General features: G+C 38.0%; 2 protein-coding genes across 6 annotated transcripts in view; one reads left to right on the forward strand and one right to left on the reverse strand.

Annotated features, from left to right (window-relative positions):
- The window catches only part of Filip1l (filamin A interacting protein 1 like), a 270,009-nt gene extending 246,406 nt beyond the window's left edge, over nt 1-23,603 (forward strand). For both annotated transcript variants that reach the window (XM_015478586.2, XM_015478587.2), the window contains 2 exons: nt 600-3,366; nt 19,344-23,603. In XM_015478586.2, the coding sequence (XP_015334072.1) occupies nt 600-3,366; nt 19,344-19,535 (2,959 nt within the window). In that variant the 3' untranslated portion in view covers nt 19,536-23,603. The remainder of the gene's footprint in view (nt 1-599; nt 3,367-19,343) is intronic.
- Nucleotides 1-27,056, reverse strand: part of Cmss1 (cms1 ribosomal small subunit homolog) — a 330,444-nt gene extending 303,388 nt beyond the window's left edge. For 2 of the 4 annotated variants that reach the window (XM_048803458.1, XM_048803457.1), the window contains exon 1: nt 26,866-27,056. In XM_048803458.1, the coding sequence (XP_048659415.1) occupies nt 26,866-26,929 (64 nt within the window). In that variant the 5' untranslated portion in view covers nt 26,930-27,056. The remainder of the gene's footprint in view (nt 1-26,865) is intronic. The other 2 variants (XM_048803461.1, XM_048803459.1) reach the window with 2 other exon arrangements.
- Between the last annotated feature and the right edge of the window lie 740 nt (nt 27,057-27,796).

Consider the following 27,796-nt stretch of genomic DNA (forward strand, 5'->3'; position numbering starts at 1 on the left):
ACATTTTAATGATTCACGCAAACCATTTAATAAATATAGGAATCATAATTAATAAAACAAGAACAACAGCAATATTTATCAAATGTTTACCTTGTTCCAGGACTGTAATAATCTTAGATGAATCACTTCATTTAATTTTTACAAAAAGCCCCTAAAGTAAATAAAGTGATTGTTCTCATTTTTCATATGAGAAAATTGACCCTCAGAGATATTAAATAACTGCCCAGGTTCATTAAAGCAGCTGGCAAGAGTAGGGCCAATCTTGAAGCCAGGTCTAACTGAATCTCAAGCTCATATCCATTTTCACAGGCATCAGGCTGGACTGCCCTCTCTGATTGTTACACGGCAATTTAAAACAAATATTCTTGTCTTTTCCATAAAGGCTCCTGGTAAGCTACAACTGTTACTAATCAATGGTAGTTAACCAAAAAGCAAGATATTTCTTTAACAAGATTCTCTTTCCCTCATCAAATTCAGGAACTCCTTCCCACATTCCATGTGAACTGATACAATCTTTTCAAATTACATAACTGTTTAATCATAGATATGAGTTACTAAAGCAGCAATCACAAATTAGAATGCACTCTTGTATTTTTCAGATTAAAGAAGCTGATTGGTCAAGAAACCGAGTCCCAGCAGAAAAAGGAGCAAGAAAAGGAAAAGAGGGTCACCACCCTGAAAGAGGAGCTGACCAAGCTGAAGTCTTTTGCTTTGATGGTGGTGGACGAACAACAAAGGCTTACAGCACAGCTCACCCTTCAAAGACAGAAAATTCAAGACCTGACCACAAGTGCACAGGAAACACATGCTAAACTAACTCTTGCTGAAGCCAGAGTTCAGGAAGAAGAGCAGAAGGCAACCAGACTAGAGAAAGAACTGCAAACACAGACCACAAAGTTTCATCAGAACCAAGACGAAATTATGGCAAAGCTCACCAATGAGGACAGTCAAAATCGCCAGCTTCGACAAAAGCTGGCAGCACTCAGTCGGCAAATTGATGAGTTAGAAGAGACAAACAGATCTTTAAGAAAAGCAGAAGAGGAGCTGCAAGATATAAAAGAAAAAATCAACAAGGGAGAATATGGAAATGCTGGCATAATGGCTGAGGTAGAGGAGCTCAGGAAGCGTGTGCTAGACATGGAAGGAAAAGATGAAGAGCTCATAAAGATGGAGGAACAGTGCAGAGATCTCAATAAGAGGCTTGAGAAGGAAACAGCACAGAGTAAAGACTTTAAACTAGAAGTTGAAAAGCTCAATAAAAGGATTATGGCTCTGGAAAAATTAGAAGATGCTTTCAACAAAAGCAAACAAGAATGCTACTCTCTTAAATGCAACTTAGAAAAAGAAAGGACAACCACAAAGCAGTTGTCTCAGGAACTAGAGAGTTTAAAAGTGAGGATCAAAGAGCTAGAAGCCATTGAAAGTAGGCTGGAAAAGACAGAATTCACTCTGAAGGAGGATTTGACTAAACTGAAAACATTAACTGTGATGCTTGTGGATGAACGGAAAACAATGAGCGAAAAATTAAAGCAAACGGAAGATAAATTACAAGCTGCTTCTTCCCAGCTTCAAGTGGAGCAGAACAAAGTAACAACAGTTACTGAGAAGTTAATTGAGGAAACTAAAAGGGCACTCAAGTCCAAAACTGATGTGGAAGAAAAGATGTTCAATGTAACCAAGGAAAGAGATGATCTAAAAAACAAACTGAAAGCAGAAGAGGAGAAAGGAAATGATCTCTTGTCAAAAGTCAATATGTTGAAAAACAGGCTTCAATCATTGGAAGCAAGTGAGAAAGATTTCCTAAAAAACAAAGACTCTGGTAAGTCCACAACAGCTTTACACCAAGAAAACAATAAGATTAAAGAACTCTCCCAAGAAGTGGAAAGACTGAAACTAAAGCTAAAGGATATGAAAGCCATTGAGGATGACCTCATGAAAACAGAAGATGAATATGAGACTCTGGAACGAAGGTATGCTAATGAACGAGAAAAAGCTCAATTTTTATCTGAAGAGCTAGAGCAGGTTAAAATGGAACTTGCCAAGTACAAGTTGGCAGAAAAGACAGAGTCCAGCCATGAACAATGGCTTTTCAAAAGGCTTCAAGAAGAAGAAGCTAAATCAGGGCATCTATCAAGAGAAATGGATGCATTAAAAGAGAAAATTCATGAATACATGGCAACTGAGGACCTAATATGTCACCTCCAGGGAGATCACTCCATTCTGCAAAAGAAACTAAATCAACAAGAAAACAGGAACAGAGATTTAGGAAGAGAGATCGAAAACCTCACTAAAGAGTTAGAGAGGTACCGGCATTGTAGTAAGAGCCTCCGTCCTAGTCTCAATGGAAGAAGAATCTCTGACTCTCAAGTATTTTCTAAAGAAGTTCAAACAGAAGCAGTAGACAATGAGCCACCAGATTACAAGAGTCTCATTCCTCTGGAAAGAGCAGTCATTAATGGTCAGCTGTACCAGGAGAGTGAGGAACAAGATGAGGACCATAATGAGGAGGAATCTGTACTGTCCTTCAGATGCAACACGTCCACTCCCCTTCCTGTGAACAGGAAGCTATGGATTCCTTGGATGAAATCCAAGGAGAGCCATCCTCAGAATGGGAAAATACAAACTAAACCCAATGGCAACTTCATGCAACCTGGAGATCTAGTCCTAAGCCATACACCTGGACAGCCGCTTCATATAAAGGTTACACCAGACCATGCCCAAAATACAGCCACTCTTGAAATCACAAGTCCAACCACAGAGAGCCCTCACTCTTACACAAGCACTGCAGTGATACCAAACTGTGGCACCCCAAAACAGAGGATAACCATTCTCCAAAATGCTTCCATAACACCAATGAAGTCCAAAACCTCTACTGAAGGCCTCCCGAATTTAGATCAAGGTATGTCCCCAATTGCCATGGCAACCTTTGCCAGAGCACAGACCCCAGAGTCTTGTGGTTCTATAACTCCAGAAAGGACAATGTCACCTATTCAGGTTTTGGCTATGACTGGTTCAGCTAGCTCTCCTGAGCAGGGACGCTCCCCAGAGCCAATAGAAATCAGCGCCAAGCACGCGATTTTCAGAGTCTCCCCAGACCGGCAGTCATCGTGGCAGTTTCAACGTGCAAACAGTAATAGTTCAAGTGTGATAACTACTGAGGATAATAAAATCCACATTCACTTAGGAAGTCCTTACATGCAAGCTGTGGCCAGCCCCATGAGACCTGCCAGCCCTTCAACACCACTGCAGGATAACCGAACTCAAGGTTTAACTAATGGGGCACTAAACAAAACAACCAATAAAGTCACCAGCAGTATTACTATCACACCAACAGCTACACCTCTTCCTCGACAATCACAAATTACAGTAAGTAATATATATAACTGACCACCCTCATCCTCATCCAGTCCATACTGATATTCTTGCAAGGAACTCAATCCTTTTTTAATCATCCCTCCACATCCCCCAAAAGACTGACTGAACTTGTACTTTGGGAAGTTTGTGCATGAACTACACAAGAGTCTGAAACTAATTGTTGCCTGCATAGCCATTTCAAGTGTGCATTTACTGTATATCTTTTCATTTACATAACTGTATGGGAAATATTTAGTCTGCATTTGTATAAATACATTTTTATGTATTTCATTTTCCATAACTCACTTTAATTTGACTGCAACTTGTTGTGGTAAAATACTTTAACATCATAAAACAGTAAATAATTTGTTATTTTTACCATTGCTTGCTGAATTTTCTTTTGGTCATTTTGTGTTACACATTTGCATGTCCAATATAATTTTATTTTCTGTTTATGTCTATTAATTCTTGCTAAAAAAATCAAGCAGGACCTACTTCTAATTTACAGTCAACTTCTGATCACATATTAGAAGAGGAGAAATTAGTTGAAATACTCAAAAAAAATTATCTCTGTGACTTCAAAGTGAATTAAATAAAAATTTCATTTGTGACTTAAAGTGAATTATATGAGCTCTCAGGACAAATTTAATATCATTCTTGGGATGCATCTCAATATCCCTGATATCGAGCACAGTGCTTAGCATTTACTGGGAATACAGTAAATGTTTATTTATACGGGAATAAGATAATACTGAATAATTTGCTTTCAGTGAGCATACCTAAGATGGTGGTGAAAATAAAACGTTTTGAAATGTGATAGGAAGCCAGAAAGCACATTTGGAAACAAAAATTACTTTGACAATCAAAAGTTGACCGTATTTCTACCAAATGTATCTATCTATTTCCAAATCTGGATTAGCCACTATAACATAAGCTTTTCAACACTGTTTCAAAATGAAAATGTTATTCTTGTTCCTTTTTACCATTTGGTTCTCAAAACAGTTTGGATTACTAAATATAGGTGCCGCTATACCCTGTTTATAAGTAGGCTACAATCAGAAACTTACAATTTAATTATGTAGTTTTTTAAAAAACCTTGTGACAAGCAAATAAAAGTCAAAGATAGTTGTAAATGTAAGTTATAGGAGAATCTTATTTTATAAATTCATGTGATGTGTCAGCAAAGGAAAGTAAATACACTGTCAATTTCCTCTGTGTTTATTGTTATGCCATTTACAAGGCTGGTGATAAAAACCGTTAAAGTATCCTTGAAATTCTGATATCTGACTCATTGGACTCCCTGATCATAATCCATACTTCTGAGCAGAACATAGCAGCTTTCAGAGGAACATTTTAAATTATAAACCTGGTTCCCAAGTCACATTCCATAAATATGGAATTTTTCCTTTTTCAACCTCTTAACTGTCAATTTAATGGTGTCAAATGTATTGTCATTTATTGATTTTAAACAATTCATTTAGACATCCAGGCAAACTGTGAAGGTCTTTCAAAAAGTAAAAGGAATCTTTCATAATTATCTTCTTTTTCCCTGCAAAATCAATTTCATGATAGCAAACTGAGGATTTGTTGACAGAAACACTTCCATGGTGATGAACTGCAACACCACTGCTGTGGGCTTGCATCATCATTAAATAAATGTGGATGAAAGCTGAGGCTGATGATGAATGAGAAAGCTTCTGTTTAAACACATTTATCTTGGGAATCGGCAGTGACCCAACTGTATTACAAAATACATGATGGCCTAAATGTACTTCAAAACTATTTTTAAGTCAATGTGGGCAAGAAATCCAGAGAGAATTACACAGTTCATGATTGCTTTTTCAAAGCAGACAATGGAAATACTGCTACATGAGAGGTTCTTCTAGTTAATAATCAAGAGAAGGTATAGGCAATGTTTTGAAGGTCACTGATCAACTGATCACAAAATTCCCAAAACCAGAAACTAGAAAGAATTCAAGAACAAAATCTTCCCAATTTTATCATGCAACAGCACAAACAGAAAACATGTTTGCATGGTGCAGGGGGAAACAGAAGCAGAGAGAACCAGTCAAGGGATTCCCATCACCCAGGTTCCTCCTGGATGCCCTAAGTGCAGAGAGGTGAGGGGAGGGTCATTCCTACCCTTGACCGTTTCCTAACAGAGTTTGGAGCTCTGGCTATTCATCAGCCCATCTATTTTGTTAGGATTCAATTATGTAAGCCATAGCAATTCTCTACAACAAAGTTAACACAAGTTCTGTGTTCCATGATTATAATACACAAATTATCATTTTATCATCAGTTTCAATCTTAACTATAAATAAGTTTTCTAAGCAGCTAATCTAACATTACTGGAAATTTACTGAACCCTTAAAGGATTACCTTAAGGGTTAGAGGTTCCTCTTCTGGGAGGATTTTTTTTTTTTTTTTTTTTGCAGAGTAACAATTAATATAAGCATCAAAATAAACTTTAGGAGACTGTTAGATTAATAATTTATATGTAGACTGGTAAAAGTACCACTAAAGTTCATAGTAAAAACACTGTAAGTCCTGCAAAAGCATTTTTTTTGTTGTTGTTTTTACAAAATTACATTTAAAATGACACTCTGGATTTTTTGGCCATCAATTTAAAAAATAGTTTCTTATATCCTCGTGTGTGGTGAAAGAGAGAGATCACAGAACAAAGTTTTGTGGTGTGGAATTTTCCATTTGTGGTCCAATAACTGCTCAAAAAGTTCCAAATTTTGGAGCATTTTGAATTTTGAATACTCAACCTAAAATAATTGCTCAAAATGATAATAGGATTATATAAACTACTTAGAAGGTCCTCACAACCAGATCTTATAATGATAAGATATCAGGCATGGTGCCTTCATGATGCCCAAAGGATAAAATTAGGGGCACTGTGAGATGGTCCTAAAAGAGATATTTTATTAACGAATTTTAGGAACTTGCTGCCTAAGGATCCTATGGTTTTTACTGATTAAAATATAACTCCACATAAAAAAACTTTTAGTAGCTTCTTTGATTCTTAATATTTACAAAGTGTGTCTCCTTTGAAACACATCAGACAAAGGCAGGGAAAGACCTTTAAATCAACCATCACTCTGGTTTCCCTATATGTTGGTTTCTGTTCATTGTTTTTTTCCTCCAAAATAATCATTTTTCTTAACCTCCTAAGAGAAAAGATAATCAGACAAAAACTCAGAGGTCAGTGTTTCGCAAAGTAAAATCTTAAGTTCACACAGCAAGGAAATCAGAATCTTGCAGAGGGTAGGTCCCAGAAAGCTGCATTTTAAGCAGCTCCTTAGTTGATTAGTTTGCATCATTGTTTTATAAATTTCTATACTGATAAACATTGGCAAATGTGGTCTATCATGGCACTCTTAGAATGAATTATACCTGTACCAGGAAGTGTAACTTTCTGTCCTCTAGTGGCAACAATGACAAACAGAAGGCTTTTCTCCAGGTTTTATTTTTATTAAAGAAGAAAGATCTAGGACTGGGGCTGTAGCTCAGTGGCAGAGCATGCGTGAGGCACTGGGTTCAACCCTCAGTACCACATACAAATAAACAAACAAAATAATCGCATTCTATCCATCTACAACTACAAAAAGAAAATTTAAAAAATGTTATAAATTTTTTTTTTTAAAAAGAAGAAAGATCTACATTTTACTGGGTGGGAAGGTCCCTAGTTTTTAACTGTAGCAAAGCACAGATAGATATCTGAATCTTTGGCTGAACTGTATAGCAGGGTGACACCTATAACCTCTGATTCTATCCCAGAACCCAGGCTCTGACTTAACACTGTAGCACTTCTTGGGAATGGTCCAGAACACACATTAAAGACAGCAGCTGGATAAATCAAAACAAAGTACTCCATTCACCTTAGGACACAGTGAAGCAAATGTAAGAAAGATGTGGTTTATTAAAAAGTTCCCAAAACTTAAATCACTTTAAATTTATTTGCATTCAAACTCCAAGACCTTTCCTTGAATGGACTCTTTCCACTCTTCAAACTAAATCAAAAAGGGCTTTTGTACAATCAAATACATCTCCTAAGGGCAACAATACAGCATAAAGAATCCTTAGGGGTCCAGCGAATTAACTAGTCAACACCTCTAAATACTTTGATAAGGAATTAACACAGTTCACTGGGTAGCACTTACAAATCTGTCAACATTCCATCAGGACACCAGGTTTTATTCTTAGTATGCTGCCATAAAAAACATACTCCAGGCTAACCTCTGATATTGCAGCCAGCCATCCCAGGGACATCTTTACTTGTGTCTCATTTCAAAATTGTTATAAAAATTATTGGTCAAGAAAATAAAACTTGCCTGATTATTCAAAGAAAATTTTTTAAAGCCTGAAAGCAGTTTTCTTTTTTAGTGAATTTTTTTTTCTCCCCATAGTCAAATGATCCTGTATGATTATTCTGAGCAGTTAATTACCTGAGACTATTTTTTTGTTTTGTTTTGTTTTTTGTCTTTGTTTCATTTTTAAAAGGCTAGTTATGTTTTAATTTTAATAATTAGCAGTGTATAAATATAGGCCCTATAGACAAAGCTTCCCTCATTCTCTGACTAGATAAAAGTAGGTTTACTAATGGACCCGTTACTCACAGCCACTCAGTGACATGCGCTGTGCCTCAATGTGAAATATCTTTTCTTCAAAGCATCACATGGATACATGATCAATCTACTGATCATGACATACTAAACTGTGTACCTCCTTCCCAACCGTGGGGCAGGTATGACAGAGATAAAAGATTCACTGTTCTTGATAACCTGAGCAAGGAAATCAGACAAGAAATAAGAATATCAGTGGGGAAACTATACATTTCTACCCATCAACTGGAGATTCTGGAGGACAACAGTAGATTAACAAAGTTACATAAAGAAAGACTTAGATAAGTGAGGTGACAGAGAAGATACTAGAGGCAGGCAGACAAGACTAGATTCAGTTCATGTCTCTTCCAGTCAGTTGTGAGACCCTGAGCAAATCATTTAGCCTTTGCGAATAAGAGAACTGGACTTGGTGATCTCATGCGTAGTTCTAACTTCCAGTAATTTCTGGATTCTATCTAAGTCTTGCTATCTTTTTTGAAACATTTAAGATCTGACTGGGAATAAGGCTGGGACATAAACACACCAATAATTTGCATTGATTTCTTTTCCTTTGGTAACTAGATTTCTTTTTTCTTATTTTCTCACTTGTAAGGGTCATAATGCTAAGTGTCTAAACATCTGTTTCCTTCTCTAAGATTACATGAATTAATTTCTTTTAACTCTCATTACATCAGCTCTTTCCCCATTGGAGCAGTTTCCTAATCTCAGGATTACTGATGGTTTGGGCCTGATAATTCTTGGTTTGGGAGAAGGGAGTTCTGTGCTTTGTAGGATATTTGGTAGCATCCTTGGCTTCTGTTCACTAAATGCCATGCAGCATCCCCCAACCACCACAAAAATGTGTGAGGGGCAAAATCACCTCCTGGTTGAAAACTGCTGCATTAGAAAAATGAACCAACTGACTCCGTAAGCCAGATGAGCTTCTATACAGCACAGATAAAGAACTGTGTAGACAGTAAGTACTGCGGGAGTTTGGAGGAGGAGCAGGCTACTCTAGGTTGGTACAGGGAGTTAGGCTTCAGAAACAGATGAGATGTGAGTAAGGGCTGGAAGATGAGGAGATCTGGAATAGAGAGAGCAATAGGGTGTCCCAAAGAGGTACACACAGGGTACTGGGGGAGGTAGGCAAGAGAGCAAACAACTAACGTTCAAGGACAATGATCAGTGCAGTGGGGCAGGGATAAGGCTCAAAAGACATAGTCCAGTCAGACTGTGAGGAGTCTTGAATACAGTGCTAGGTGGTGTTGATCTGTGTCCCCACAAAAGGATTCTGGTTAGTAAGATATTGTAACAGGAAAAAAGTGAATCCTTTATACAATATTATTTTCCTTTACAACAACCCTCTAAAAAGGGTATTATTGCAATTATAGAGATAAGTAAATTAACACTCAGCAACTTAATGGGAGCAGATCATTGTTAGTATGGGACAAACCTGAGATGTAGACACAGGTCTGACTTTGTTCCATTCTCTTTCCATGGCAAAATACTCAGAAGCTACCTCAGTGCAAGGGGAAGCATTATAAGTTGCATTTGATCCTTTCCACAACCTATGGTGACAGACACAGCCTGCCTAATGTTACCTGTTCATGCTGTCTTACCAATCTGCCAGTTCAACCAGAAAGCTCTGAATGTCCCTAAATACATGCAAGCTTTCCCTGCTACCTCCCCACTGCTGTACATGGGTAAAATTCTCCTATCAGGTATAGTAAGACACATTGAAAAGTCTGACCACCTCTTCTGAAACCTTCCATGATCTCCATAGCCAACAGTGATTTGCCTTTCCTTCCAACCCTTCCTGCCTTCTGAAGCCAGTTAGAGTAACAAGAGAAAATGAATGTGAGAAGCCAAGCAGGCATGGGCAGACACAGGAAAGACTGAACTAGAGATGGCGCTGATGACAGGAGATGGAGAAAGCAAGACCAAGGAAAAGCTCATGTTCTCATCAACAGGAAACCATACTCAAGGAACACTGGAGCTGCAGTTAGTATCCAATTTATCCTAATGCAGCATTCTATAAGGAACAAACAGAAAGGCCAAGTATAAAGAATGATCTTTGGAAAGGCCATCAATATGTACAGAGCAATAGGCACCTAATCAGTTTCAGAGATGACTGGCAAGAAAAGCATCATAAGTGAGTGACAATGATCCATGGAAGAAGCATCATGACCTTGGACATCAGAGCTTATGTTATAAGCCAGAGGCTGCCTTGATAGTCATGATAATAACTCAAGACCCTCAGAAAGGGAACCAAGAGATCAAGGTATAGTCACCATAAAGACACACACCATCAACTTAGCTCACAGTTAGTGGGGCATCTGCCTTTGAAGAAGCCTAGGATTCCCACTTTTCAAGCAACATCATAACTTAATAAGGAAAAAATGGATGCTCACCAAATCATTTTTTAATGATGTAGTTTCCCAGATCAGAAGAAATGTTAGGGTTCAACTTTGTCAGTCTCCAATTTCCCTACATAGGCCAATCAGTTCCTAGATGCTTCCTATTCAAGAGCACAATAACTATAAAATGAGGAAGCATCCCAAATCAAAACTGCCATTTCAAGCTGTCCTCTTATGTCTCCTCTCATAACAATTAAAGGCATATAAAATCCTGCTTCAACACAGCCACTGTCACATAACTCAAAGCAATTTCTCAAGAATGCATTACCATCCTTCCCTATTAGTGGATTTGCTGGGGTTTCTTCGTAAGGAAATTCTTAAGGAATTCTTTTTTGAATTTCAATTTGGTTTTGCCTGAGCCCATCAATAGCAGTCACTACTGATGCCTCAGAAAACTAGTTTTATACAAAGAGGAGTTTACTAAAAACTGTAACAGGTCCTCAAAGGGTCTTTTTGGACATCAGGAAGGAAGTCAGAGAGTAGGGATCATTCTGAGAAGGACAATATCTCTCATAGTAACATATATGAGCAAGTTCTTTTATTTCATATAGAACTTTTCTCTCATTATAAGAATACAAATTTATTACAGAAACTTTAGAAAAGGTAAATGCTTTGAGGCTGCTGATATTAGCTTTGAAGAATGGAAATGAGAGGAGAACAATGGACAATTATCACTGTTTTTTTCAGCCACACCTATCAACCGTGGCCCTATTTCAGACTTTTCTCAGACTGCCAATGAGGAAGGAAATTTGCTTTGAAGGGGGTATCCTGCCCATACTACATGCCTTAGAGCCAAGAAGTGGTAAATCTCCCTGCAGAGTGCAAGTTTATGTAATCTGTCTGCTTGGTCCAGACACAATGGCTAAGGGGGGCAGCAAGGTCACTGGAAGAGAGGGGCAGGATTTCCTTTCCCTACATAGGCCAGTCAGTACCTAGATAATGGTCAGTCACTACACATTGTTCAAGTAATGGGACAAAATGCTTTTTTAGTGGGCTGTTCTCAAAAATAGTTACACTATCAGTAAGATTGGGGGGCCTTATGCAAAGGATGTGGAAACATGGTAAGGTCCAGAAAATTTATCTCTCAGGTTCTGGGAAAGGAATGTAGAAGTTCTATGGTGAGAGAAGAAGAGTGGCAGGTGAGTAGGAATTACATTTACTTCTTGGATTATCTCAACCACTGAAGGGTAGTAATTTCTCTATGATGATCCTCAAAGCAACATCTCCAAAGTTTCATACCACACAGTTCCACAAGGAAGGCCCAACTACACTGCAGACTCAGCATGTGTCCACACATGCACTCTCTCTTGAACTGCTCCTTGTCTTACATCTGGTGATGGTATATCATCTTCTTCTTTGCCCAGGTTGAACACCTGGGAAACATTCTCCACATTTTTGCTCATCATCTAGATCCAATCAACCACTCTATTATTTCTTTCTCTGTCCTCCCCAGTTCCCATCTGAAGTACTATTCCCTAAATGCAAGCCTTAGTACAGATAGTATCTTAAAAAAGGCAGTTGATCTACATTTAATCTCTTTCCTTTATCGTCCAACCTTCATCCCCAAAATCATCCTGATCATTGCACTTCTCTAGCCTCCTCCAAAAAGCATACTTGTATTACTTAGGGCCAAAATAACAGTTGCTCGAACCTTTGACCATGACCTCCATCTTTCGCCTCATCTCCCTTTTAAACTCTGGACATGCCCTGCACCCTTGTCAGAACATATTCCTAACAGTCTTCCCACATACCATTTGGCCTTCTTGCCCTACACCCTTTATCCATGCTGATTGTAGGGATGAAATGCTCTTTTCTCCCTTGTTCCTCCTATTGAAATCCTACTCACTCCTCCAGTGCTCCTTGAAAACCTTCCTTACTTTTTAATCTTTCTCTGGGTTTCTAAAATGTTGCTGTTTATAGCTCTATTATGGCATTTCATTCTGCCTTGTGATTTAATTATGTGTCACCCTTCCTATACTACAATCTTGAGAATAAAAACCAGCTATTATTTAAACTTAGGACTTAAATACTGCTCGTAGCCAATGCTCAACAAAGACTCACATGGCTAACAATGTACCTAGTGGCCACAGCTGGTGTATATCTGTTCTTCATACAGAATCACAGAATGTCAGGGCCAAAGGACTTCACCAGTGATTTGGAAGAACTGCTTCATTTTTTGATATGAAAAGATAGGAAAGATAGATAGTATGTTTTCAGGTGAACTCTATAAAAGAAAGAAGTAGCATAAGGAAGGAAAATTATGTGTGTGGGGGGTCATTTTCTATGCCAAATGTAACATCCTTTGAGATATAGCCGAGGAATCAGCTCCTACACTAATAAAGAAATGGAGAGATGGAGAGAACAAGGGGGAAAAGCAGGAAGACAAAAAAAGACAAAATAGGCAAAGATAAATTAGGATTATGATTAGACACAGGCACTTTAACAACAAATATAAGGAAAAAGAGAAAAATAATAGTAATGATAATAATAGTAACAACTAACACTTATCTGGCACAATGGATGTGTGAGAGACTTTCCTATACAATATCTTTACTCTCCAAAGAATATTTTAATCCCTAGATTAAAGATGAAGAAACTGAGGTCTGCACAGGCAACAGATGGCTGCTGAGGGACCTACAGCTAGTTAGTGCCACAATCAGAACAGAGAGCCAAGCCTGTTTGCCTGATTCATAGTCTATGACCTAGTCATTATCCCAAGATGTAAACCTCAGAACAAGTGAAAAAAATTAAACCCGTCCAAATGAGAGAATGGGAAAGAAAAATAGAAAGAAAAAGGGTACCAAAAAGGAGAAAAGGCCGTGATAAAAGAAAAACCTGACAGATGAACAAAAGAAAGGGGATAAATAAGGAAGACAGTTATTTAAGGCTATTTTATTTTAACACAATATTTCTACATGTGAAGCATGTGTTTGGCACATACTATAAGCAAATGGGTCAGAAAAGATTTTGAAAACTATATTTGAATGTTTATTCTTACTTTGCCCTAATACCCATGTTGTAATTATCATAGAAAGGGAGACTGGGAGGTGACTAGGTATAACCATAAATCACATTACATTATAGAACAAAGGTACCAATTTATTCTTAACCTCAGAACTGGACAACTCTTTAATATAAATTACAGCAGTGAAATGCTATTTAAAACCAAATGTTCTCTCAGAGGAGGTTAATGGGAATGAGCTAATTAAACTATAGGGTTTCCCTTTGAAGGTCCCCCTTGCCATATAAAACTAAAACTTTCAGTGATAAAGTTTTATTACACAATGGGAAGTTCTAAGAAAATGAAGAAGAAAAACAGCGAAAGCAGCATATGAAACTTTGGGCTACCTGCCAGATTCATTATCTGTTATTTCTACCCCCTCCACACACAAATTATCAGTGACTTGCCAAACAATATAAAAGACAAAAGAAATGAAAGCAATAGTATTTCAAGGATATTTCCCTCCAGTTTAGCATTTCCTCCTTTTCATCACTATATCCATCATAATTACTTATGCACTTTCCCACTAAACACAGATAAAAACAAAATTACAAAAACACTGTCATTCTGATAACACATGGCCTTGACCAAGTGTTCCACAGCTGGGTCCTTGGGGGAGTCAGGCAGCCCCAAATCCATTCGCCCACCAGACCTCAATGACCACAAGTCAGAATGACCCCAGGTCTCAGGGAATCTTGAACTTCTCAACATCTACAGCCAAGATACAAGGTGTGATGAGAGCCCTGCAGTCCCTGGAATCGGGCCTGTTCCTAAAGGAACACTGCCTTCTTACACAATATGTTGCCAATATATCACCAAAAAGTTCAAAGCACTTAAAAAATTAATTTCCTTAAGAGAAAAGGAAACATCCTGACTCCAGCTGTCTAACTAGGATTTGATAGCTTCCTCATAAATGTAATTTTGTTCTGGTATATTTTCAGATGTTAGCCTTTTATGATAATATGAAAGAACACAAAGATCATGTAGAAACCAGGCTAAGAACTGAAACTTTGAGTAACACTGAAAATATTTCACCTTTCCAATCTTCTTTAGGTCAATAAGACTCATCTAAAGACTTGCTGCAACCAGTGAACTGTATAGATTGCTGGGTTCTTTTTAGAACCTATGGTTCAAACAAGCCAACACTTTTAGAATTCAATGAATGTATCCCACAAAGACATTGCTTTTCTTTCTACTACTCCCTAGATAAAAGCCTCTGCCTCACTGGATTCATCATTCCTCAGATTGTAGTCCATTCCAAATATCAAAATCCATGGCTGAGTTAAGCATTTTTAAAAAATATCTTTTTCTTCTATGAATGAGCTTTCCAAACTTGCTTAATCTTCTCCAAGACATCTGCTTTCTGATGAAACCCAGGAGCCTCCAACTCTGCATAGAACATTCACTGTGTGGTCTTAAAAGAGCCATATGCATGTATTTCTCTTGCAATATGCACTCTAAATTTGGGGTGGGGGGGTGGAGCTATTTGATATAATGCTCTACAAAAATGATCCAAGAGATGAGACATTTTAAATCTCCATACCTCATTTACTGAAACAAGTCCAAGTATAAAATTCATAAAAGAAAAAGAATAGCATCATTTTTTTTTTTTAAGATTTAGGGAAATGACATTTAAAGTTGTCCTACTAAAATAACTAGTCTTTGCTGCCATCTAGAGGTAAAAACTATGTAGCAAAATCAGTGTTACCAAGAAAACACAAACAGAATTTTGCAGCCATCAATGATGTGGAAACATTAGGAACCCAAAAATTGGGGGTGGGGGTTGGGGAGCTGGCCCTATCAGTTACCACCATCCCAAGCCACATTTTCTTCAACACATATCAGTGTTGCTTAGAAGAAACAAGCTCCACCAATGGTATGTTTCAGGTCAACTGGTTTAATCAAACACATTTTCTTTGTTGTTTTGTTGTTATTGTTTTGCAGTTCTAGGGATTGAACTGAGAACCCTGTGTATGCTAGGCAAGCACTCCACCACTAAAGTACATCCTCAGTCCTATTGAACAGATTTAACAAACTGTGCTGCTCATTTAAAATTCACAAGCCCTGACCCTACTCCTAGATAGTCTAAGTGACAGGTTCTGATGAGGAGTCTGGGCATCTATAGTATTTTTTAAGTCCCATGGATGATTATGATGAGTACTATTGCAGGTAAACTCTGGGCCAGGATGCTTTGGCTTTTCATACTGCTGAACTGCCCATATCCAGGCAGATTAGAATGCCAAGGAAGGAAGTTCAACTACAGCAAGTTCTCAAAGTGTGGTAGGTTGATCACTTGTATCAGAACAAATCACTCTTGAGAATCTGTTAAAAAATGTGGACTTATAGCCAGGCATGGTGGCACAAGTTTAATTCCAGCAACAGAGGTGGTTAAGGAAGGAAGATTGCAAGTTCAAGTCCAGCCTCAACAATTTAGCAAGACCCTATTTCAAAATAAAAAAAATAAAAGGGCTGAGGATGTGGCACAGTGGTAGAGCACCCCTGGGTTTAATCCCCAGTATTGAAAAAAAATGTTTATATGAGGATTTCTGTATATCCAGAAACAAATGAATTACAATTTGTAAGGGTAGAACACAGGAACTTAAAATTTAAATGGGATCCCAACATAGATTCCTTTTTTAAAAAAATTTTTTTAGTTGTCAATGAATCTTTTATTTTATTTATTTATTTATTTATTTATATGTGGCGCTGAGGATCAAACCCAGGGTCTCATGCATGCCAGCAAGCGCTGTACCACTGATCCACAACTCCAGCCCCCAACATAGATTCTTATATAGTAAGTTGGAGAACCAATCTAAATCTTTTTTTTAAGTGTTTATTTATTTATTTTTAGAGAGAGAGGGAGAGAGAGAGAGAATTTTAATATTTATTTTTTAGTTTTCAGCGGACACAACATCTTTGTTTGTATGTGGTGCTGAGGATCGAACCCGGGCCGCACGCATGCCAGGAGAGTGCGCTACCGCTTGAGCCACATCCCCAGCCCCACCAATCTAAATCTTGACAAAGTTAAATGACATCAGAGAAACTTACCTTGGAAAGGCTATTATATAGGTTTGGTCATAATATCAGTCTATCACTGATTTCAACTGCAACTTCTACTGTTCATGATTTGAATAATAAGGTTGATGTTCATAGAAATGTCTTGATCGCTAAGATATTGCCTTCCTTTTTTTAAATCTCAGTATAATTCAATGTTTGCTATCTACAGAAAACACAGAGAAAAAGAGCACCCATAGCCCCTAATCAGAGTTAACCATTAATAGCATGGGTGCATTTTCATCTATAGGTTGAGAATTGCTAATGAAATCCAAAATGCTCTAAGATCTAAACTTTTTGAGTGTCAACATGACGCAGAAGTATAAAATTCCACACCTGATTTCATGACACATTGTAGTGGAAACACAGGTGAACTAAAAATGTTGTATAAAATTACCTTCAGTCAATATGTAAGATATTTCATCATACATATTCAAATAGACCAAAATCTGAAAAAAATCCTAGATCCAAAATTCTACTTCTGGTCTTAAGTATTTCAGATAAGGGACACTCAATTTGTAGTATCTTTTCTTCATACATACACATTTAAAATATATAGAGAGTTTTAAATCCAACTATTAACATTTCTGAGTAAACATTTCCTTTATCTTCCAAAGCACCATTATTTAAGGACAGCATAATATTTCATGTGATTATACTATAATTCACTTAGTACATCCTTACTGCTGGAGTTTTAAACTATGTCTATTTTTCATTTTAAATAATTTTTAAATGAAATATCCTTGCCTGCCTCTTTAATTATTTCCTAGAAAAGATTCCTAACAACAAAATGACTGAGTCACAGGGTGTGAATTTTAAAGTTCTTGATGCACAGTATCAAATCACTCCCATAATCATAGTAGAAGATGCCCATCCCATTAAACGCTGGCTGGGGCACTGAATTTTATTTTATTTTCGAAAAGTTTTGCCTATTTGAGAGGTAAAATGCTGATATAGCACATCAGCATTAAAGATGAGACAACAAAATCAAGTTGAAAGGCATGAAAAGCATTGAGATAAGGAGACAGATATCAGAGTATTAACATCTTATGCATGGGAATAATTGCAAAAAAAAAAAAAAAAAAGCCAGTAAGAATACTAAAGCCAAAATATTCTTCTAGTACCTAGGCAAAGAGAAAACTGACTAAATATGCTGAAGAAAGTATATTCCCTATATGGTTTATCTTCATTGAAGGTGCAACATTTATTTGAAAATCTTATTTAGATTGCTATAAAAGTTTGAGGCACTTTAAATAAGTGAATTATGGCTATGAAGTTCTAATTGTTATTACATATATTTGTAATTTCTTACAAAAGAACATTTTGAAAATACTTTATTATTTTTAGTTAGCAACCCCAACAATAAATGCCTAATTTTCTGCTTTACACCAAGCCCTTTCCTTCCTTCTAGTTCAGCAGATTTCAAACCTTTAACCATGATCCATGTCCCTCAATAAGAAATGTATGCTATAACATAAACTGGTTCATGAGTGAGCATGTGTGCGCACATGCATACACACATACATGTAAACTGAAGCAATATCCACAAAATAATACTTAGCCTTACTATAGGCAGTGAAATCTGATATTTTTGATTCTAATCTATTCTAATGTACCTTTTGACCAAATGCTCAATGACTGAAAATTAAAAAGCCCCAAAACATCTGACTGCATTTCTGGAATACTGAAATACAATTAATCTTGCATACTATATTTTAAAATCTGAATGTGTACATAAAGAGATAAAGGGACTTTGCTATACTATATCAGCATAATAAAAATATGGAAACAAATTTCTGCAGGCTGGAAAATAATTATGAGATGGGTTTCCATAAAAGCAGTATAAGATATCTATGACAAAAAAAAATACAATAAAATTTAAAGATAAAAAAAAAGATTTATATTTATGAACTCAGAGTTATGAACTCACAGCAAGAATGATATAAACACAGGGGAAAATAATAATCATCAAGTCTGGATTATAATGGAAGTTAGCTGAATTCTTCTTCCCATCTCTCAGCAAGTATTCTTATCCAGGAGTATTTTTTTCCTTAAAAAAAAAAAAAATGAAAATAACAGAACATTTCTACAATCTTGCCATTGAGTAGAAATTTACTCTTAACCAATTTTGCTCCACTGACCTACTCCTTCAGTCTACATCATTCAACCTGTGACTCTTCCCTCACTCCTTATGTAAACCAGTGAATAAATAGTAAAACAATTTTGGAGATCTCCCCCCAACCTTCTTTGTAACCCCCAACCATTCACCCCACTCCCATCTATAGGAGCAGTTAAAATTTCCCCTATGTGGCCCCAATTTACATTCCAATCCCTCCTCTCAAGCACAATCTAATTTGAAGCCACTCCACTTCTCAACCAAATCTGATACTGTCCTGCTTCAGAGCAACTTCCAAAAGCATTTTCTCATCCTATTTTCTCACCAAAACAATTCCTTTATTCTGGAACTCCTTCCCCTTATTCCTGCTGCTAAAAATCCTAAAAGTTATTAAAGGTCCCAAACAAATGCTGTTTTCTTTATGAAGCACTCTTAAGACTCCTTAGTTGAAATCAACCTTTTCCTGGCAATCTCATGGCTCTTTGTTGAGAATAATTTGGAAAATTTATCTTCCACTAAACTCTGATTGCCAAAAGCAAAAAACAATTCTCTGTATCTACCACTATCCGCCCTCTAGGCCCTGGTACATAGCTCACATCCAAAACACAATGGCAGAACTGCTCTGCAGACATTTCTTTCTTCAACCAGATAATCTTGAATATGATGTATTCCCAGAACCCAAAGCTTTCAAAGGCAATGCTGGCCAAACTAACTCCATGTCCTGAACAACATCTGCTTTTCCACCAATGAACCATTAACTAACTACCTTTCATTCTTTTGTTTCATTCAAGATCAAGGAGGTGTGTAAGCAAAGAATTCCAACACGGATTCCTAAACCAAAATCTACAAGCATCACTAAGATTTCCACAAAAGCCCCTCTAGGGCCTACGGACAAACATATTCACCAAAATGGCTGTGGGAAATTACACATCGTAACAACCATCACTTCTAACTCTTACCTCCACATGGGAGGGAAAAGGTAAGTCATATGGACACACTGTCTGGATACCGTCTACAGAAATATCTGCAATGTGAAAGTATGGCTGTGGAAAGCCAGAAAGGAACAGCTATCTCTTCGGGAAATGTGAAGCAGCAACTGGCAGACAGTTCATTCACAGGTTGGTGGACCTGGTGATCATCCTATCTTCTCAGCTCTATTTGTGCATAAGCACACACGTACAATCACAGGCTCAGACTCGTACCTCAAAGCCCACTCGATTCCTTATGCTACTTGTATAATCGTCAGCCTCGGATAGGACTGAATTCATTACGACAATTCAAGAGTTTTCTGGTGAACAAAGGAGTAATCCTTCATTCTTCAGAACTTCAATGAATAATCATATTTTCTAAGAAAATGTGGTATCAAGAATTCCTAACAGCTTCAGGAAAGTCAAATTATTTCCATCAAAATGGCAGAACAATTAGAATCCAACTTAAGGTATTAAAAAGGGAGAAAAGTGGTAATTCTTAGTTACAAGGAGGTAAGAAACAACAAATAGATTAGTAGTTAATACTCCCTGGGTGGCTTACCCAACAACCACTAAGGTTATATGTACATTTCATAGATAGCACTTTATCTCCTGCCCCATTTTTTTCAAGTTGTTTGCCCATCCTGTGTATTTCAGACCATGGAATAATACTGCTAGGCTGGCTGTAAGACAACTCATTTTAGATGAGTACTGTTGCCTTCTACAGCAATCAAGGGATGAGAATCAAAGGTCAATAATACTCCATCTTTTATGGAGATAAGCATCACTGTTCTGGGTGTTAGGGAAAAAAAAAGAACAATTTATTATCTCAAAAGACTTTCTTTAGTCACACTTACTCCTGAGTCAATATTATAGAAAAATCAGTTGATTCAGCAAAAGCCTGGAATCAGGAAACTCAAATTTCAATCTTAGCTTTTCACTCATGTGTCACTTAGTGTGGCATTCATCAATCTAAGCCTTGAGTTTCCCATATATAAATCAGGTAAGTAGTTTCCTTCCAGCTGTGATAACCCATGAGTATGCCCAATGACACAATACTGAATTCAAACAACCTATCTAGAAGGCTGAACACAGTTTCCTGGCAGTAAGCTAAAGTAATTCTTCTCATCACATGGAAAGCTCTCTCACTAAATCAAGAGAAAGGTACCTATAATTCAGTGTGGACAGAGTAACACAATAACATTTCAAGACAAGGCATTTTGGGCCCAGAAGACAGTTATATTTCCCAAAGCCTAGGTCAGAGGGAAAAATAATTAAATGAACAGCATGACCCAACATTTTTTGTTATCCTTCATTAAAACCTGGAGTCATGGCCCTGGAAGAAATCCTTGTGGTTAAGAACTATCAGGTGTGCTGGGATGGAGCCAACAAAGCAGTAGCAATTCCTCATGTTCACCTGGCTACGTCCACTTCAGTACACTGATGACAGTGCACAAACAGCCATTTAATTTCAAGGAGGAAGAGCTGGAAAATGGGCAGCACCAAGCTATGGGAGCCAAAGAAAGGGATGATGGGCAAAAGTCCCTACAGGCAAGAGGCAGAGGGAGAAGTAGATGGGGAGGGTAAGTGAATTAGAAGTCTGAAATGGAAAAGTGGAAGTTAAGGGAAAGCAGTAAGAGAACGATAGAAGGAAAGGGACTACAAAAGATGAAGAAGCTCTGACATCCAAAATAATTCACATATGCAAGGGAGTACTAGAGGTGTGCCTGACATGAAGCAAGTATTTGATAACTCTCATGTGAATGCAGGATGGATGAAAGAGAGAAGGCCATTCAGTCAAAACATATGTGAGCAATGTAGCTAAGAGATGGCAATGAAGTATGACAGGAAAAGCAGCTATGCCTCGGTGACATTCAACATTGGGAGTTATGCTAATGGAAAGAAAAAAGCACTGAAGCCCTTAGAGTGGAAACAGGAGAAATAACATATACCAACAATAGTCCCAGAAAAACAAAATACCCTGAGAAAGTTTCACCTGGAAGAGGAACAGAAAATATGTTGTATTGTTGAAGATTTCAAAATTGTTTGCTTCCATGTAAAAAGATTCTCTACAGTACATTTTTATGCCAAGTTGGCGTAAATTCAAGAGTAACCAAGAAAAGGATGATAAGATACTGTACAAGGTTAAGAAAATATGGACATTTTGAAGGCAACCAACAGAAATCCATCTTTAAATGATGATAAAGTTCTAGTCTCATTAAGGCAAATCTTGAAAATAATGTCCTATTTTAATAAAAGGATTACTAACAAAAACACAGGCCCATTTCAAGCAATATTTAATACAATAAAAATGCAAATACAATGAAGAACTGCATGTACTATTTGTAATTCAACAAAACGGTGTTTTGACATAACACAACTGAAACATAAAGAATCCTGCCACCTGTGCATAATCCTATTTCTGCAAAAATGTGGCCCTCCTGAAGAACAATAACAACAATAATAATACATATAAACAAAAGACACTGTCCTCATCTAGAGTGACTACAGTTAATTAAAGTTTTAAAAGTAAGTAGATAAAATCCAAATGAAGAAAACAAATGTAATTTATAACAAATTTTTTAAAAACCTGACACTTTTATGGTGGAGTCTTTTCTCAACCCTTCATTTATTAAGCTTCAATGATCTTTGAACTACTCTTCTGTAACTTTTGGAATCAACTATCTGATTTTAACACAAATGACTGGTCTAACACATGTCTGATAATTATGGACTGAGTAATGGAGTACAAATGAAATACATAATTTTCTCTAGGGTATGTTTCAAAATCCCTTTATAGAAACAACAGAATTCAGTGTCTGAGATGAGCCTGGGGCGGGGTCTGAAAACTTTGGCTAAAATCTGGTTTTGTGTGGCCCTATAAGAGCTAAGAATAGTTTTACATTTTTTAATGTTGAAAGAAAATTAAAAGAAGACTATTTCATGACATAGGAAAATTAAATAAACTTCAAACTTCACTATCCATGAAAAAAGTTTTACCGGAACTCAGCCACACTAATTTGTTTACATACTTCTTGTCTACAACTGTCTTTGTACTGCAACAGCACAGTTGAGTAGTTCCAACAGTTGGTTAACAGATCTGCAAAGCCTAAAGTTTTTACAAAAGGCAACTTTACCAAAATGTTTGCTGACCCCATGACCTAGTGTGAACTACACTAACGAAGAACTCAGGAATAAGAATTAAGTAGAGCTCATTGACTATATTTCTTTCTTTTTTTAATATTTATTTTTTAGTTATAGGTGGACACAACATCTTTATTTTTATGTGGTGCTGAGGATCGAACCCAGTGCCTCACACATGGTAGGCGAGTGCTCTACTTCTGAGCCACAATCCCAGCCCCATTGATTATAATTCTTAAAAAATAATACTTAAGCAATTTAAGAATTCGATTAAGAATTCTATGAAAACTGAAATAAAGGAAAACTATATTTCAGCTATTTGTTATTCTTAGTAAAATGTATAATTCTATGAATGCATCTAAAGTTTTCAGCCAAAGAACATTAAGACAGATCAAAGGATTTTGCCAATAATGTATTTTTGTATTTGTTGTTGAATCTGAGAGGGGAATACCACATTTATGAGTGGTATTTTTCAAATCCTCATGGACACTTAGCAAAATTATAGCAGGAACTGTATATGATTTGAAGAAAGACATGTATACCTGTACCTTTTAAACTTTCATAATTGTTGTCAAGAACCACTCATTTTATTATTTGCAAGAATCATGAAAATTACTTATACTAAAGTAAAAACTAGCCAATGAAGGTTATCTGTTAAAAGTTTTCAAGTTCAGAACAATGACAAATAATGTAGCCATCTTTTTCTCTTCTCTTTCCTTTACCTTGCTTTTTAAAATTCATCCTGCCTCTGTTTTTTGCTCTGAATGTCTGTCTCAGTGTCATGTGCATTTTGACTGAACCACATCAATGTTTAAATCCTACAACACAAGCTGATTTAATTTAATTTAATTTAAGCTGATTTAAGTTTTCCCCCTCTAATTCTAGTTCTGTTGGTGTTAGTGCTAAGCTCAATAAACAATTTTGAGAATGATGCAACCTGAAGTTGATTCTCTGTTGAATGTTGTCATCATCTACAGTAAATATTCCAAGTCTGAATTTTATATGTACAGGGAATGCCTTACAACATCTACAATGCAAAGCTGTACATAAAATTAATGCTGCAAAAGTCTCACTTTGGTGTAAAAAAGAGTAAACCGAATAAAACCAACCCACTTATTCAGCTAAAGGAAAGGGCCAAGTGTTCCCCTACGCCATCATTTCCAGAAGAAATTCAGCAAAAAGTCATAGGAATTGAAAAAAGAATCACAAATATTTTATTCAGTTGTGAAACATTAACAAATTAGTTAACTAACAAATACTGAATGAGTAGTTTTGGTTTTTTTGTTGTTGTTGTTGTTTGTACCAGGGATTGAACCCAAGTGCACTTTACCACTGAGCAACATCTCCAGCCCTTTTTATTTTTTATTTTGAGACAGTGTGTCATTAAATTGCTGAGGAGGGCTTTGAACTTTTGATCCTCCTGCCTCAGCCTCCTGAGTTGCTGGGATTACAGGTGTGCATCATTGAGCTCCACTACAGAATGAGTGCTTTCCATGTGTCCATATACTACTCTAGGCCCTGAGAATAAAGAGCAAAAAATAAGAAAAACAAAATCCCTGCTCACCTGGAGCCTACATTCTAGTGTTGAGAGACAGTAATAATTTAACAAGAAAAATAACAGTTGGTGCTCAATGCTTTGTGGAGAATCATAATACAGTGGGAATGTCACAGAGCCACTGGATGGCTATTCTAGACTAGCTGACCAGGAAGTGCCTTTTTAAGTAGATTATGTCTGAACAGATTTCTTAATGCTAAGAAAGAGCCAGCCATTTGAAAACAGAACAGCTATTACAAAGGGCTGAATCAGAATGAGCATGGCCTGTTGAGGAACAGAATGAAGGCCAGTGTGCTGAGGCAGTGTAAACTAGTGGGCAATAAGTTATAATTCTAGCAAGTAGGCAGCTACACTGGAGTTACACTGTGTGGCAGGGAAAAGCCATTGGAGAAAGTGAGCAGGTTTCTGAGTGAGAAACAAAGTTTAACTGGAAACTGTTAAATTATTGCAGTGGTAAAGACAAACAAGGATAGCCGGCATGGTAGCACACGCCTGCAATCCCAGTGGTTCAGGAAGCGACACGGAAGGATCTGGAGTTCAAAGCCAGCCTCAGCAACAGCGAGGCACGAAGCAACTCAGTGAGACCCTGTCTCTAAATAAAATACAAAATAGGGCTGAGGATGTGATTAGGTGATTGAGTACCCCTGAGTTCAATCCCCAGTACCCACTCCTCAAAAAAAGACAAAAAAGGATAATAGTGTGTACTCCAATGGAAAAAAAGGCAAAGACTCAGGCTGTCTTTTGGAGAGAGATAACAGGACTCCATATATAAAATGTGAGGGAGAAAGGGAAGAAATGAACAAATCAAGATGCTACTAAGCCTTGTGAAGTTGGATAGGTGGTGGCAAAATTTACTGAAATAGGTAAGTCTGGAGAAAAAGAAGGTTTGGGGAGGGGCTGGGGTTGTGGCTCAGTGGGAGAATGCTTGCCTAACACACATGGGTCGCTGGGTTTGATTCCCAGCACCACATTAAAAAACTAAATAAGTGAAATAAAGGTATTGTGTCCATCTACAAATAAAAATATTTTTTTAAAAAAAGAAGGATTGAGGAATAATGCAGCACTTGGGTCTTATTTACATTTGACATCCCTATTAAATAACTAAAAAAAGACTTCAAAAAGGCAGTCAGGTAGTTGAGCCTTGAGTTCCAGGTTCACATCTGAATTATAAGCAAAGAGGTGGCATTCAAAGCTTAGTAGCAGCTGGGCATGGTGACATATGCCTGTAATCCCAGAGGCTAGGGAGGCTGAGGCAGGAGGATCTCAAATTTAAGGCCAACCTCAGCAGCAAGGCCTTGAGCAATTTAGCAAGAGACCCTGCCTCAAAATAAAAAAATAAAAAGGGCTGGGGGTGTGGCTCAGTTGTTAAGTGCCCCTGGGTTAGATCCCTGGTACCAAAAAAAAAAAAAAACAGGCTTACTAGAAATGCTGCTTATCTACCTTGAGCAACCTATGGGAGTCTGAAGGTTCTCAAATACACTTCCATAACAATGATGTGTAGAAAAGGGTTTACAAATAATGTCTCTTGAAATCAATAAGGAGTTATTGTTTTAGATGAGATTCTTACTTTTGATAAGTAGAATAATTATGAGAAACAAAAGCGTGCAGACTCTGGGTTCAAATGGCCTGCAAGTGAATTCCAGCTCCTCACTCACCAACACTGGACAAATTACTTTTCAGTGCAACTTCCTCACTTCTAGAATGAGTATAACAGCGGTGACTACCCAATGGTGTATTGATGAAGATTAAATGAGATCGTGCATGCAAAGCATTCAAAACAGTATCTGGCACACAGTAAGCACTCAACAAATGCCAAGCTGCTATTATCACCTACCATCTCCAGGCACTGTACACAGAAGTGTCTTAACACTGCAGTTTTCTAGTTAGATGCTTGGTAAGAAGGGGCATCACACACTTAAAAGTGAGTTATTTAATGTTACTCAGGGGTAATATGTCCACAGCATCTGGAATAAGTATACAGTAGCACAGCAGGGTAAAAACAGTTCAAACTGTGTTACTTGAATTCTACTCTTGTTTCTGACACAAACTTGCTATGTGAACTTGTCAAGTTACTTAACATCTTTAGGACAGGTTTCCTATCTGTAGAATAGGTGAGTTTAAAGGGATGATCTCTATTTAAACCCATTTCCAGGTCGAATATCCTAGATTACATGAAGAGAGCAAGAAAAACAGTAGCTTATATTTACTATGCATATATGTGTGCCAAGTGCTGTATCAAAGTGCACAACTTGTAGTATCTTCATTTAATCTTCACAACTTGATGAAATAGACATTATTATTACTCTGACTTTACAGATGAGGAAAAGGAGCCCAAAGTATTAGAATACCAGAGTCACGATTTGAATTGAAGCCATTTGAACCTAGTGCAGGGATTTTCTTTAACCACGAGGCAAAACTGCCTCTCCTCATGAAAACTGTCGTCCAGCCTCAAGGGGGGAAAAAAAAAAGTTAAAGAAACACAGGACTTGGAAAGGGTTCTTGAATGACAGACGGGCAGATCTGCGTTGAGGGCACGCATGTGGCACCCACCGCTTCCCCTGCCGGATCTGCCGACCAGAAGCGGCGCGGCTGAGGTGCTCGGCAGGGCTCGCAAGAGGAGGCCCCGCGGGAGCGCGGGCAGAGTGGTACCTGGGCTGCTGTCTGCTCCTGCCGGCTGCTTCTCCCACCACTCGTCTCCAAGGTCGTCTGCCATCTCCGCGCGGGACTCGACGCGAACAGACCATGCGAAGGGCGCCCGGGACACGGGATCGCTCTTGGGAGCCGGCAGCCGGCGTCACTGCAACTCGATGCTCTTCGCGACCCCGCAGGCCCCGCCCCGCGGCGATGACGTCACAACTCCGCCCCGCCTCTCCAGCTGCGGGCAGAGTGTCAAGGCAGTTTCCACGCCCGCGCTGCTGCACCCGAACCACCCGAAAACGCAAAGTAAATCCCGCCAGAGCATGAAGAGGCGTAAAAGACGAAAGTTGATTATCACTTGTCATGACTTCTTTCAAATTTCTTGGTTTAACTTTTATTTTTGTCTAAAAGATCGTGTTGAAAGTGTGAGACACGACACTAAGACAACTTCTCTCTGATTCGTTTCAAAGAACTTGCGGCCGCGGGAGAAGATCGGAGCACGTGGGTGTGTTTTCACTAGTGTCAGTCTGGGGCATTTATGTGCTTGTGCAGTTTGCTCTTGGAAAACTCGCGGGAGCCGGGCGTGGTAGGGAACGCCTGTAATCCCAGCAACTCGGGAGGCTGAGGCCGGAGGATCTCAAATTCAAAGCCAGCCTTGGCAACTTAGTGAGACCCTGTCACAAATAAGATAATTATGTGAAAGGGGTTGAGTCTAGTGGTAGAGCGCCCCTGGGTTCAATGCCCTGGGGCGGGGGCTAGGGGGACGGGGAAAGAAAGGAAAAAGAGCAGGGTGCGCAGTAAAGTGATGTGAGCACTGCTTTTTTTATATAGGACTAAGAAAAATGTGAGGAGTCAGTAAAGGCTCTCCCACAGAAAGAAGTGACCCCACAGATTTGGAAATCACCTTCCACCTTTCGGTTGTGTTCCCCCTCCTCACCTCCAC

This window comes from Marmota marmota, unplaced genomic scaffold (genome assembly GCF_001458135.2).
Source record: "Marmota marmota marmota unplaced genomic scaffold, marMar, whole genome shotgun sequence".
NCBI lineage: Eukaryota > Metazoa > Chordata > Mammalia > Rodentia > Sciuridae > Marmota > Marmota marmota.